Below are 13,145 nucleotides of genomic sequence, written 5' to 3' on the forward strand. Positions count from 1 at the left end.
ATAAAAACTCTCAATTAAAATCATTCATAATTGCTACCCAATAAATACCAAATTAGGTAAATTTAATAACAATATTTCCCCTAAGTGCTCATTTGTAATCAATATGATGAAACACTAAATCATTTATTTTGGGAGTGCACTTACTGCAAAGTATTTTGCGTTGACTTTTCCCTAAAATTGCATTATTTGGTTGCTCTCTGATCCAACTCATTGTAAATTTGTTATTAATTTATTGCTTTTTTGGCTAGATTTTACATCCATAAATGTAGATAATCAAAGAAATACTCTTTTTATATTTTCAGAAAGGACTTTAATTTGTATGTGAACTTTTTAAAAGACTATTAATTATATTGCATGTAAAACTTAGTGTAAATAATTTAAACTTGTTTAATTTGCTGGAATTTTATTTATGTAACCCTTTTTGTCTCTTTGTTCATATTGTATCTTTGTAATTTTCTTTCTTGCATAATAAAAAAATAAGAATAATTTATTAGTTTAAATTATCAAATAGGCAATACAAATTATTGTTGTTGTTGTTGTGAATGGCATGGGCTGTTAACTAAAACTTTAAGCTTAAAGCTACCAATGTGTTATTTTAGATACATTTTTTCTAGATTTAATATGTTAAAGTTATGTTGACTTACTTATAATTCCACCAAAAAAATAAATAAATAAAAATTTAACAAAATAACAAAAATGTGGCATTTCCAAACATGTATATATTTATTTTCAGACAAAAATGCTATGGTTTAACTTCAGAAGATTTAAGAAATTAATATTTGGTGAGATAACAACAAACACAGATAAAATGCTAAAATTTAAATTAAATTGTTAATGAAAACACAAAATTTAACTACTAATGAAACAGCATGCCTATCTCAAGGATATACTAAAACAACAATGCATAACAATTTTTACTATCATTATTCACTTTTATTATGTGTTTAATCAATGATTTTAGAAATTCCAACTAATTACAGACAAGTATTATTACAGATCTTTAATAATAATAATAATAATAATAATAATCAAAAAGGCATATTCTGCATATTTAAAAAACATAATAAAACACATATTACAAAGTTAGATTTCATCAAATGAATCATGGCATAGTCTGTTGTCCTCACTGACAGTTTCACAGGCTCTTGGTTCTTTGGGTTTTGCGCTTGTGTTGGACGACTGCAAGTGTAGTGAAAAAGTTTCCAGCAAACAGAACCATAAAGCAGAAGCCACACATGGACACCTGCAGGAAAAATACATTTAGACACAATACATTCATCACAGTATTAACAGATTTATTCACGGTGTTATATGATCACTTCAGTGTAATGATGTTAGTTCACAGCAACACTGACCTGCCATTCTCTACATTCAGGGAGCCGGGCCAGTCTGAAGAGGGAAAAGCCGTTGCAGAACTGCCAAAACTGTCAACAACACAACATATACAGGTGAAGTCAGAATTAATAAACCCCTTTTTTGATTTTTTTTTTCTTTTTAAAATATTTCCCAAATTATGTTTAACAGAGCAAGGACATTTTCAAAGTATATCTGATAATATTTTTTCTTCTGGAGAAAATATCTAGTCAAATATTATTTACTTTCATCATGGCAAAGATAAAATAAATCAGTTATGATGATGATGATTATTATTGTATTAGTTGCATTTGGTATTATTATTATTATTATTATTATTATTATTATTACTATTATTATTATTATTAATTACTTTAGTATTTGTGTTATTTCTTAATTTTACTGCTGTACATTGAAATAAATCACTATTATAAATAATATTCTCAAATATTTCCCATGTGATAATTACTAGAGAAGATTTGACACATTTTAAAACTTAATGGTTTTAATAACTAATTTAAAAAGCTTGTTTATTTTGTCTTTATTTTGGAAAATTAGGTTAGTTAGGTAAGTCATGTGACAACAATGGTTTGTTCTGTAGCCATATAGGAGATAATAATATAACTTTTAATGCATATTCTTCAGTCAAACTAAAGAAACTTCATCTGAAATTTAAAACCCAACTGTCAACTTTATCAAATGAAATATAGTTACCTCAAAACTGACTGAAAATTAATTTTACTCACTTGAAAAGAGTTTTGAACTCAGTGTAAAAGGTACTGAGTTAATTTAATACCCCAACTTAAATGGCGTTAGTTCACAGTACTTATATAGATTAGTTTTTCAACTTAAATGGGTTGTTGCGATTGGTTTCCTCAAATGGTTTAAGTTACCTTCACTTTTTGGGTTTTACAGTGTGGTAAATACTGTGAAAATCTCCATGCTGTGTTAAAACATTTCACAGTAGTGCTAATAATTATGTTAATAAACTGTACATATTAATATTACTGTACAAATAACTTTTCATCATTCCAATTTACCATTTTCTTTGGCTATTTTAAATACAATAATACACAAACGATTGAAGTCAGAATTATTAGCCCCCCTGAATTATCAGTCCCATGTTTATTTTTTCCCCCAATTTCTTTTTAACGAAGAGAAGATTTTTTTAAACACATTTATAATCATAATAGTTTTAATAACTCATCTCTAATAACTGATTTATTTTATGTTTGTCATGATAACAGTAAATAATATTTGACTAGATATTTTTCAGGACACTTCTATACAGCTCAAAGTGACATTTAAAGGCTTAACTAGGTTAGTTAGGTTAAATAGACAGGATAGGATAATTAGGCAAGTTAATGATCGTTTGTTCTGTAGACAGCCGAAAAATAATATAGCTTAAAGGGGCTAATAATTTTTAATTTGAAATAGCATTTCAAAAATTAAAAACTGCCTTTAATTCTAGCCAAAATAAAAATAAAATTAGACTTTCTCCAGAAGAAAAAATATTATCAGACATACTGTGAAAATCTCTATGATTGTTAAACATTATTTGGGAAATATTTAAAAAAGAGAAAAAAATTAAAAGGGGCTAATTATTCTGACAACTGTACATCTTCATGGGCTGTAAAAAATCTTTATGGCTAATCAATTTTCCCATGTCCCCGTCTTCTTGGCTGGTGTGGCACAATTAAATTCTTAGGCCCTCCAAACACTTACATGACCAAGGAAGAGAAACGGAAGAAGGAAAGTCAGTCCTCGCCACATCCACGACTGAAATCCCTCTGTGCAAACAAAACGTTTCAGTATCATACAGTATTTACTGTGCTTTCCACTGTCAGATATTCAAAAAACAGCATAAAGTCAGTAACACTTACCAACAGTCAAATCCAGGTTGTGTCTTTCTCCTAAAGCTTTGAGTCTGTAGAGGCAACCGCTCTGGTAGTAGTACTGAAGATACTGCACAAAGCCTAAAAGACAACAGGAGACGTTTACCATCGACATCTCTCAATACTGCAGTGCTGCTGTTTTCACCACAACAGATGTTTTACAAGGTTGTGTTTGCATGTAGAGTTTGCTTTTTACTTTGATACAAGCAGTAGGCCAGAAACTGTGTCCTGAAAGACTGGTATGTTTCACCATCCGGCCTGCATTAACAACAGAAATACAGCTTTAGAACAAACTGATGCATTTAAAATCAACATTAGCCCGCCCCACAACCCCAAAAACACTTAAAAACAGCTTGTTTCCTTGTATGCCTTAAGCATCAGATCAGGGTGGGTGTTTAAAGTATAAATAAATTCAAAACTAACCATACTGATTTTATTAGCTTTATTATGAGACAAAAAATTATAAGTTGATCATAGTTCATTTTTACAAGTTGTCTAAATAGGATAGTGCGTTCAGTAACAATCTGTGAGGAGGGTAGGATCAGATTGAATTTGAGAAGCTTATGGTCACTGATCAATACCTCTGTTCCTACGAGTGAATCAATTGCCACTCCTGTAGAACAAAGCAAGTCCAGTGTGTGACCATGTTTGTGTGTCAGAAAAAGAACATGCTGTGTGAAATTAAAACAGTCTAAGATATCCATTATAAACACAGTCCACATTGTCAACATGAAAGGTCAAATCACCAATTAAGAGAAGAGCAGGACAATGAGCACTGGCGAGCATCAAAAATTCGGAGAAGTTTAAGACTGTCAGATTACATCTGCCTGAGCTATTGGGTGTGGCTAACATACTCAACCATGTCCCTCCAACTATCAGTTTTGACAACAAACAGAAATGGTGAGCAGAAGGAGTCTGTTAGGTTGTAATCACTCTCTAAAACCCTTTTCCTGATCTATTCCTGATCTTTTGAATGAAATGCCTACTTTACATCCAATCAGCTCGCAATAGAAATAAACAAGCCACGACTACTGTTTTCTCATTTAATATTCCGTTTTCTAGGAACTGCGTCACAATGCGGGGGGGGGGGGGAAAACTGTCACAGCTTCCGGTTCATGTGGACTTTAATATGCGAAATATAATTCTTCCATGTTGTGCTGCTGACTCTAATTTCCAAAGTCGTACTGCCCATATATGCACATCCTGACCTGACGAGGAAGAGGAAACATGGGTGAACAGCTTTTTTATTTACAGTTTTTGACGCACAAACAGTTTCTTGGAGGGGATTGGAACAACATGGGTAAGGAAGTTATAACATAATTTAAGGAGGGTATGAGGAATTATTAATTCATTCATTCCTTTTAGTTTCGGCTTAGTCCCTTTATTAATCAGTGGCTGCCACAACCGCCAACTTATCCAGCATATGCTTTACGCAGCGGATGCCCTTCCAGCTGCAACCTATCACTGGGAAACATCCACGCACCCTCATTCACATACAGACAATTTACCCCACCCAATTCACCTACAACGGAAATCGGAGCACCCGGAGGAAACCCATGCGAACATGGGGAGATTATGCAAATTCCACACAGAAATGCCAGCTGACGTAGCTGAGGCTCAAACCAGCCATTCTTGCTGTGAGGCATTCTTCCTTCTTGCTTTGAGGCAATTGTGCTACCCACTGCGCCACCGTGACGCTATAAGGAATAAATAATAGAATTTTAATTTTTAGGTAAACAAAGCTTTTATATTATAATATATGGCGATTCATTCTGCTGTGGCGACCGCTGATGAAAAAGGGACTGAGCCGAAAGAAAATGAATGAATTATAATATATAAGTCCATAACATGCCATTACATTTCAGGCGTACCAAGTTCAAGTCCTGGCATGCATACACAGCAAAATCACCAGTTAATTCAACTCTAAGAGAGTTCATTTTAACACTTTACCGGTGTAAATATAATCCACACTGGCCAGAGTTAAATTAACATTTTCAAAAGTGTTAACAAGCTAACACTGTCTCAAGAGTTAAATTTTTTTTTTTCAGTAATTATTCACATACTTCACAAATGCAGTATACTGTTTTAGTCATGCAATATAAAATATTAAGACTTTATTATTATTATTATTATTATTATTAATAAACCAAAACAAAACAACATAGTTTCACATTTCTTTTTTAATCAATCATGGAATCCCAATCACTAAGATATAAGTTCATATTACTGTTATTGTTTCATTTCAATTTTATTTTAGCTTCACTGCTGAACTCAAATAAAACACAAAAAATCTCATTTAAGTTATGCTATGGCAGCATTTCTCCCCCTTTTGTTAATCTAATAATTTATTCTGAAAGATACCTTAATATTTAAGGTTAAAACACATAAGATTTTTTTTATCCCTCCACATACAATACAGTGGACAATAAAAATATGTTCACTCACCCATCAATTGTTCCAAACCCGTTTGACTTTCTTTCTTCTGTTGAACACAGCTGAAGATATTTTGAAGAAAGCTGGAAATTTGTTACCGTTTACTTTTATAGCATTCATCTTTCCCAACTATGGATGGCAGTTTTTCCATATTTCCTCAAAATCTCTTCGTTTGTGCACAACAGAAGAAATAAACTGATAAAGGTTTGAGGGTTTGAGTAAATTGGAATTTTTTTGGAGAACTATACCTTCAACGCAAAGTCATTTTGCTCCACACCCGATGTGAAAATGCAGGAAAGCTTGTTTCCCTCCAATCCTTCATTTATATGTTATCCTTCTCCCCCACTTCTTTCTTTCCCTTCACACATTCTCTTCTCCACTCAACTCACACAGGAATCACACAATGCTCAATACAGTCATGTGTCAAGTGATTTTAACCATTATGTTTGATATCATTTGAAATGTCTTGGTGCTGACATTACCTCTCTAACTCATTCAGAAAAAGTTATAATCATAATAAAGATTTGAAACTTTCTATTCTTTAAACTGTCTTCACAGGGTGTGCCCTTACTGGGGGCTTCCATTCAAATGACCACTTGTCCCCATAAGGCATGCACTCTTCAAATCTCGCATTCCACTCATTTAGATACACCTGGAGCAAATTCTGTCTCGGTCTAAGTATTTAAGCAAAAAAAGGCAAGAGGTTCAGGGCGATTGTGTAGCCAAATCAACCTTTACGCCGCACTGTAAAGAAAATCCATAAATTTGCAGTTTTTCGTATTTTGTGTTTCACTTTTTGCCTGTTTATTTATGGTTTTGAATTGCATCATGGCACCTTGACCTTTTAATGTTAAATCTTTAAAAAAATGACTTTTGTTGACATGTTAATTAGTTTGAAGTTATTAATTGTCTGTATTAGTGTTTTAAATGACATTACAAAACCTGGTCATAAACTGCCAGAACATTTTGCACAGTTGAATATTAACATAAAAAGACAGAGCAGAGATCAAAATAAACCATAAAGAAATGGAAATGCCTGTGGATCCCAAAATACAGAAACTTTCAATTAACGTATATTTTTTTACAAAGTATGTCTTTCTAAATCTCTCTATAAATCAGGTCAGGTATGCACTCTAAACTGTAAAAAAAATATCAGTTAATTAACAGTTTCCTCATTTTGGGATTTAGTGAAGTGTTTTCCATTAATTTAGGCTTGTACATTGCATTACGACAGCTTAATCTCTGCTCTGTTGACTTTTGATGTTGAAAATTCAACTCTACAGTTGAACAAAATGATTTTTATTGACATTTTAGAAGTTTATTTTTTGTAGCCTAATTTACAACACCAACCCAGACAATTTATCATGTTAAACTATTAAAAATGTTGATAACAGTCACAATAAAAAATAAAAACATGATTTATAAAATACAGAAAACTGCAAAAACAGTGTAAACATGGTTTAGTCTCAGGGTGTTTTTATTGTTATATTATTCTAATTACGTAGGTGAATTTTGATTACCACCAGGGATAGTTCACCCAAAAATGAACATTTCCTCACCATTTACTCACACTCAAGTAGTTCTAAACATTTATGAATTTCCCTCTTCTGTTGAACACAAAATAAGACATTCTGAAAAATGTTGGAAAAAAGCAGCCATCGACATCCATAATGGCAGTTAATAGCTCCTGCTATCTAACTTTTTTCAAAATATGTTCCTTTGCGTTCAACAGAAACTCAAACAGTAAAAGAGAGTGTGAGTAAATGATGACAGAATTGTCATTTTTGGATATACCTTTAAATTTACCAGTTAAAGAAGTAAGCTGGTCTGCTTGACTCGGCTATGATGATAATCATGACATGGTAGTAGGTGCAGCTCTATGGTTACTCCATAATATATTCTAGAATCAGCAAATAGTGTACGGCCTACTATAATAATAAAAATTGCTTCTGTCTAGTGACAATTGTACTCTAAACTCGGCCAGTAAATATTATAGGAATCAGAAAAAATGAGTATAATATAGGTGGCTCAGTGGTTAGAACTTTCACCTCACAACAAGAAAGTCGCTTTGTTGAGTCCTAGCTGGACCAGTTGTCATTTCTGTGTGGAGTTAGCATGTTCTTCCCGTGTTGGTGTGAGCTTCCCTCGGATGCTCTGGTTTCCCCCACAGTCCAAAGACATGAGCTATAAGTGAATTGGATGAACTAAATTGACCGTTGTGTGTGTGTGTGTGTGTGTGAGTGTGACAGTATATGGATGTTTCCCAGTACTGGAGGGGCATCCACTGCGTAAAACATACGGAATAGTTGGCGGTTCATTCCGCGGTGATGACCCCTGATAAATAAGGTACTTAGCCGAAATGAAATGAATAACTGAATGAATGAGTATAATATAGAGAACAGTAACGAGTTAAACAGAATAATGAAACATTCACCTAAATCAATTAATATTTTTGGCAAAATTGTCTCATTAAATTGGAGTCATATATGAGTGTAATAGCAACTATATTAGAATTGTGCATTGAAAAGACCGTTGCGTTGAAAAGACAATCAGCCGCCATTGGACACTATCATTGGACCCTTACATTGCAATACAAAAATAGGATGTGAATTGTAATTTATGATGATTAACTGGTCTGAAATAAATAGTCTCACCAGGTTAGCATGACTCCAGACAGAAAGGTGGAAATGTAGTGGTGGAAAACCCACCAACCTTTAATCCTATTAAAAAAAAACAACAACAACTAAAAACTCATCTATATATTAATATAAGCTCAAAAACAAATACATTTAAGTGCATTTATATACATCAAAAAAAGTAATTAATTACTAACTAAAAATTACTTTAAATCAGTGGTCACCAAACTTGTTCCTGGAGGGCCGGTGTCCTGCAGAATTTAGCTCCAACCCTAATCAAACACACCTGAACCAGCTGATCAAGGTCTTACTTGGTAGACTTGAAACATCCAGGCAGGTGTGTTGAGGCAAGTTGGAGCTAAACCCTGAAGGGACACTGGCCCTCCAGGACCGAGATTGGTGACCCCTGCGTTTAAATACTTGAAACAATATCACAAAATCACTAGAAATCTAAATGCATAGACAGATAATAATCCATATTAAAAATGTATATTTTTATATAGAGTCAGACAGGGTCTTTTAGCTTTATTAAAAAATAAAAAGTATATTTTATGTATCAAAGTAATCATACCACATTTCATTCAGACCATTATTGTTATTAATTTCTGCTTATTAAGCATGTTTAATCATCTTAAAAAAAGAAACCTTTAGCTATTCTGCAAATTATATTTCTATAACAAAAATGATTATAGTCTGCTTTTCTGAACTGATTTATACAGAACTGTTGAATATGTACAGTGTTTAAGGCAAGTACATCAAAAGTAACTAAAAAGTGAAAAGTAATCGCTTACTTGTAACTAATTGCACCTAATGACCGACAGCTTTTAAATCCATTATTATATTAAATCCATTATTATTTTCAGAACTGAAAGTCTCTGATATATTCTAACCTGGATCCATTGCTGATGAGGATGCTTTCACGGATGGTCAGTGTGCAGTAATACCAAACCAGCAGGAAGTTGAGAAGAGCGTCCAAGAATCTGCAGACACACAAGAAGGTGTGAAGTGTGATGTGAGGGTAGACTTTCAGACAAAGCCGTGTAAACTCAGTCAGTTTTACCTGTAGTTGACGAAGAAGCAGCAGATGAAGGTGAGCAGGAAGTGAGTCACCGTCACATACAGTTTAAACCGCTCATACTCATCTTTGTATTCAGCTCTGCAATGCAAATATGCTGTATATGAAACTATGCACAAAAAAGATGTTTGTATTTTTCTGCCAGCATAATTCTATACTGATTACATTTATTGAGATTTGAATCCATATACACTAAAAATTATTTATAATTATAATATTTTCTGTTTTCACAATGGTTCAAATGTTATAGCGTTTTATATATATATATATATATATATATATATATATATATATATATATATATATATATATATATATATATATATTTATATTGATTACTTTATTACGTGTTAATCAGTGGTGTAAAGTAACTTATTACAAATACTCAAATTACTGTAATTGAGTAGTTTTTCTCAGGAATAAGTAGTTTTTAAAAAATGTGCACTTTTACTTCCCCTTGAGTACAGTACATTATTAGTGCAGTATCAGTACTTTTACTCCACTACTTTCCTTCAACCTGCAGTCTCTACTTTATTTTTTCTTGTCTATGGGGATTAGAAAGATCAGTCCTGTGATTCTTGTCTAATCAAATTGCATATAGAAGATAAATCACATCATAATGATTTACCTTAAGAAATGGGCAATTTATAATTGCAGCAAACTGTTTGGAAGAATTAAAAATGTCCAAGATGATGTCTAAATTATTTGCACGCAGTGATGTTACAGCTTCACATTGTGTGGACATTACCAATATGACGTCTATCAGATGTAGGATTTTGGTGGTCATACACAAGGAATAAATGTCAGTATTTGACATCAATATGATGTTGGTTTAAGATCTTGGCTCAACGTTGGATTTTGGTCACTTTCACAACCTAAAATCAATCAAATATCAACATCATTTGACATTGTTATTGGACATCAAAATAAAATAGTCCTTAGACGCTGACTAGACATTGAATTTTGGTCACCTGACATCACAACCTAAATCTAACCTAATATTAACGTCTTATAGCGTTGTGTGCCTGCTGGGCAATAACTAAACGCACTACAGAATGTTACGTTTACACACATTCACTAATTAGATGCAAATGCATCAGCTTTTTACAGTGTAATACTCACTACTCTTGAGCACTTTTGAAAGGGCTACTTTTTACTCCTACTTTGAGTAATATTTACAACAGATACTTTTACTCTACTTGCACTACATTGTTTGGCAAGTAACGATACCTAGCATAAGTATGATTTTTCAGTACTCTTTCCATCACTGGTGTTAATCAATTTAACTTTTTTTTGTGTGTTTTTAGTTTAGTTTAGTTCAATTAAAATGAGAAAAATATTTCCTTGGCAGGAACCTGGAATATTATAAATATTGAAATTTTGTATAGATAAAATGGAATTTAATTAACTAAATATTAAAGATATTAAAAACTGGTTGTGAGTGAAACATTTATCATTTTCTTTTAAGTTAACTTATATTAAAATATCTGAAACTAACTAAAATGATTATAAACTAATAAAAAATTTAATTAATGAAAAAATGTTTTACCAAATATATATATATATATATATATATATATATATATATATATATATATATATATATATATATATATATATATATATATATATATATATATAATACCAAATTATATATATATAATAAAAACTTATTTAATTTTGTTATTTGTATAAACATACAAAGTACTGAAGTTTTAAGTATATAATTTTTTTGTGCTTACTTGGCATCTTTGCTAGGAAGGTTAACATTCACGCTCCCAAGGACAAGGCTGAGATAAATCCTTGAAAAAAAAAGCAGAAGTAACAACTTCTAATATTTACTGAACTTGATGTAAATAAGCTGCTGAAATATTCTCATTTGAATAATCATGTACCCATTCTTCTTTGGAAGAAATGCTTCCATTTGAAAGATCTGGCTTGGCATATTTCGGATGTGATCTTTGGCCTCCTTTACTGCATTGCTCTCCTCTTCTGTCAGGCCTTTATTGAGTCTACAATTCAGAGCACAACAACCATCTGTAAACGTCAAAGTTAAATACTTATTAAATGAGACAAAACAAAAACACATTTTATTTACTTAATCAAAGATTTTAAATTCTCCTTTAAATTCTTTTTCTGTCGTGCCAAAGAGGCAGCAAAGCTTTTCTGAAGTTTGGACACTTCCTCTAATTTCTGCAGGTAAAGCCGATGGGTCTCCTGTAAAGGACAATTCATTTTAAAATAAAAGTTGTGTTGCACAAACATCACATGCAGATTTAAAACAGATTTAATAAGATCTTACCTGAAGCTGCTGAAATTCTTTCTCCTGAGTCTTCCATTCTTGAAGAGCTGCTGCGAGTGCCTTCGACATGTAGTTGTTCAGTTTGTAGTGTTGTTCAGTTTAAATTATAAGATTCCTCTTAGTTAAAAGGCAGATCTGATAATAACAAACTGATGTAAGCAGAAATGTTAAATAATTTGCTGGATATTCAGAGATCTTCAGTTTAGAAGCATGTCAGTTGGTAGTCTTCGTCGTATCTCTTATTTCTTAGTGATTGCAATATGGGTTTGAACTTTGTAGTGAACTTTGACAGACCAGCTTGACTGACCTTTAACACACTTGGTTGTCTGCGCTTTATAGGAAGGGCTATGTATTTAGAACAACACTGCGAATTCAGCTATATAATAACGTGAAATTGTGTTTATTAAAGAAGTTCTAGTGAAGATCTGAAAGAATTATTTCTTTAGAATTTGCCATATTCTGTACAACATGAAAGCATTGGATTCATGCTGCCTTGTAACAATGGGTCAGGTTTCTAGTGGTGTGATGATGTGGGTAATATTTTCTTGGCACAACATTGGGTATTTTGGTACACACCAGAGCCTACCTGAGTTTTATATAATCCCTTTACTTCATTACCCATCCTGGACCATCAGGATAACACAGTGTCACAAAAGCGAATCCAAAACTAGTTTCTTGAACACGACAAGGAGTTTACTTTACAAAAATGGCCTCCACAGTCACCAAATGGCAACCCAAAAAGTGCACCTTGGAATGTGTTGTAATGGGAGCTTTTCATCAAGAATGTGCAACAGACAAATCTGCTGCAGCTACATAATATTCTGACCTCAATTTAGGGCAGAATCTCTGAGGAATGTTTCCAGCAGCAAAATGAATTTATGTTATACAAATCTGAGGCAGTTCTCAAGGCATAGAGGGGACCAACCCAGTAGTAGCACCCAATAAAGTGTCCAGTGAGTGTTCAGAGTCCAGTCATTCATGCTCTAAGGTCTCATGCATTAGTTGCATAATCCAATAATCCCTCATAAATTCCACTGGTGTAAAAGAACACTTGCGGAATACAAGAACAGCTGAAACAATGAGATCTTGACCTTTGGTCGACAGATAACATTCAGCTTACTTCATTCAGGTGTAATTTAAAGAGTTTTATTTCAACATCTTCATCTATACTGCCTTATCAGCTAGAAATTTCAATGAATACGACATAGGCTACATTGATTGTCCTAACTGCTAATTTTATAGTATTGACTTTGGTTGGAAAGTTAAGGTTACTAGGTTTTGCTATGGTTAATTTTAGGGCATTAGAGACAATGTGTTGTTTGTTATTAGGCCTTTTAATAAGTATAACAAATAGTATATATATTTGTTACCTGATAATCATTAGCGAATCTCAATCACCTTCAATAAGTGGGCATTTGTCATAAAACAAACAGTTGTTGTTTTTTTTTTAT

General features: G+C 32.6%; 1 protein-coding gene across 4 annotated transcripts; it reads right to left on the reverse strand.

The window, feature by feature from the left end:
* Positions 1-699: 699 nt before the first annotated feature.
* tmem120ab (transmembrane protein 120Ab) lies at positions 700-13,116 on the reverse strand. 4 transcript variants are annotated; one of them, XM_073922980.1, is made up of 13 exons: positions 13,065-13,116; positions 11,695-11,829; positions 11,491-11,609; positions 11,288-11,404; positions 11,135-11,194; positions 9,378-9,473; positions 9,208-9,297; positions 8,336-8,401; positions 3,445-3,506; positions 3,237-3,329; positions 3,079-3,143; positions 1,356-1,424; positions 700-1,243 (listed from the first exon to the last, which is right to left on the reverse strand). In XM_073922980.1, exons 2-13 carry the CDS (start codon positions 11,761-11,763, stop codon positions 1,136-1,138), a joined length of 1,014 nt encoding a protein of 337 aa, XP_073779081.1. In that variant the 5' UTR covers positions 11,764-11,829; positions 13,065-13,116; the 3' UTR covers positions 700-1,135.
* Between the last annotated feature and the right edge of the window lie 29 nt (positions 13,117-13,145).

This window comes from Danio rerio, chromosome 15 (genome assembly GCF_049306965.1).
Source record: "Danio rerio strain Tuebingen ecotype United States chromosome 15, GRCz12tu, whole genome shotgun sequence".
NCBI classification, from domain to species: domain Eukaryota; kingdom Metazoa; phylum Chordata; class Actinopteri; order Cypriniformes; family Danionidae; genus Danio; species Danio rerio.

Bases quoted from the DNA above. Each gene is read 5' to 3' on its own strand.
- tmem120ab (XM_073922980.1), bottom strand. From the start codon at position 11,763: ATGTCGAAGGCACTCGCAGCAGCTCTTCAAGAATGGAAGACTCAGGAG. The intron at 11,195-11,287 runs GTACATGATTAT...TTTTTTTTCAAG, and splicing joins TTTCTTCCAAAGAAGAATGG to GATTTATCTCAGCCTTGTCC. The intron at 9,474-11,134 runs GTAAGCACAAAA...TTTGCATTGCAG, and splicing joins CTTCCTAGCAAAGATGCCAA to AGCTGAATACAAAGATGAGT.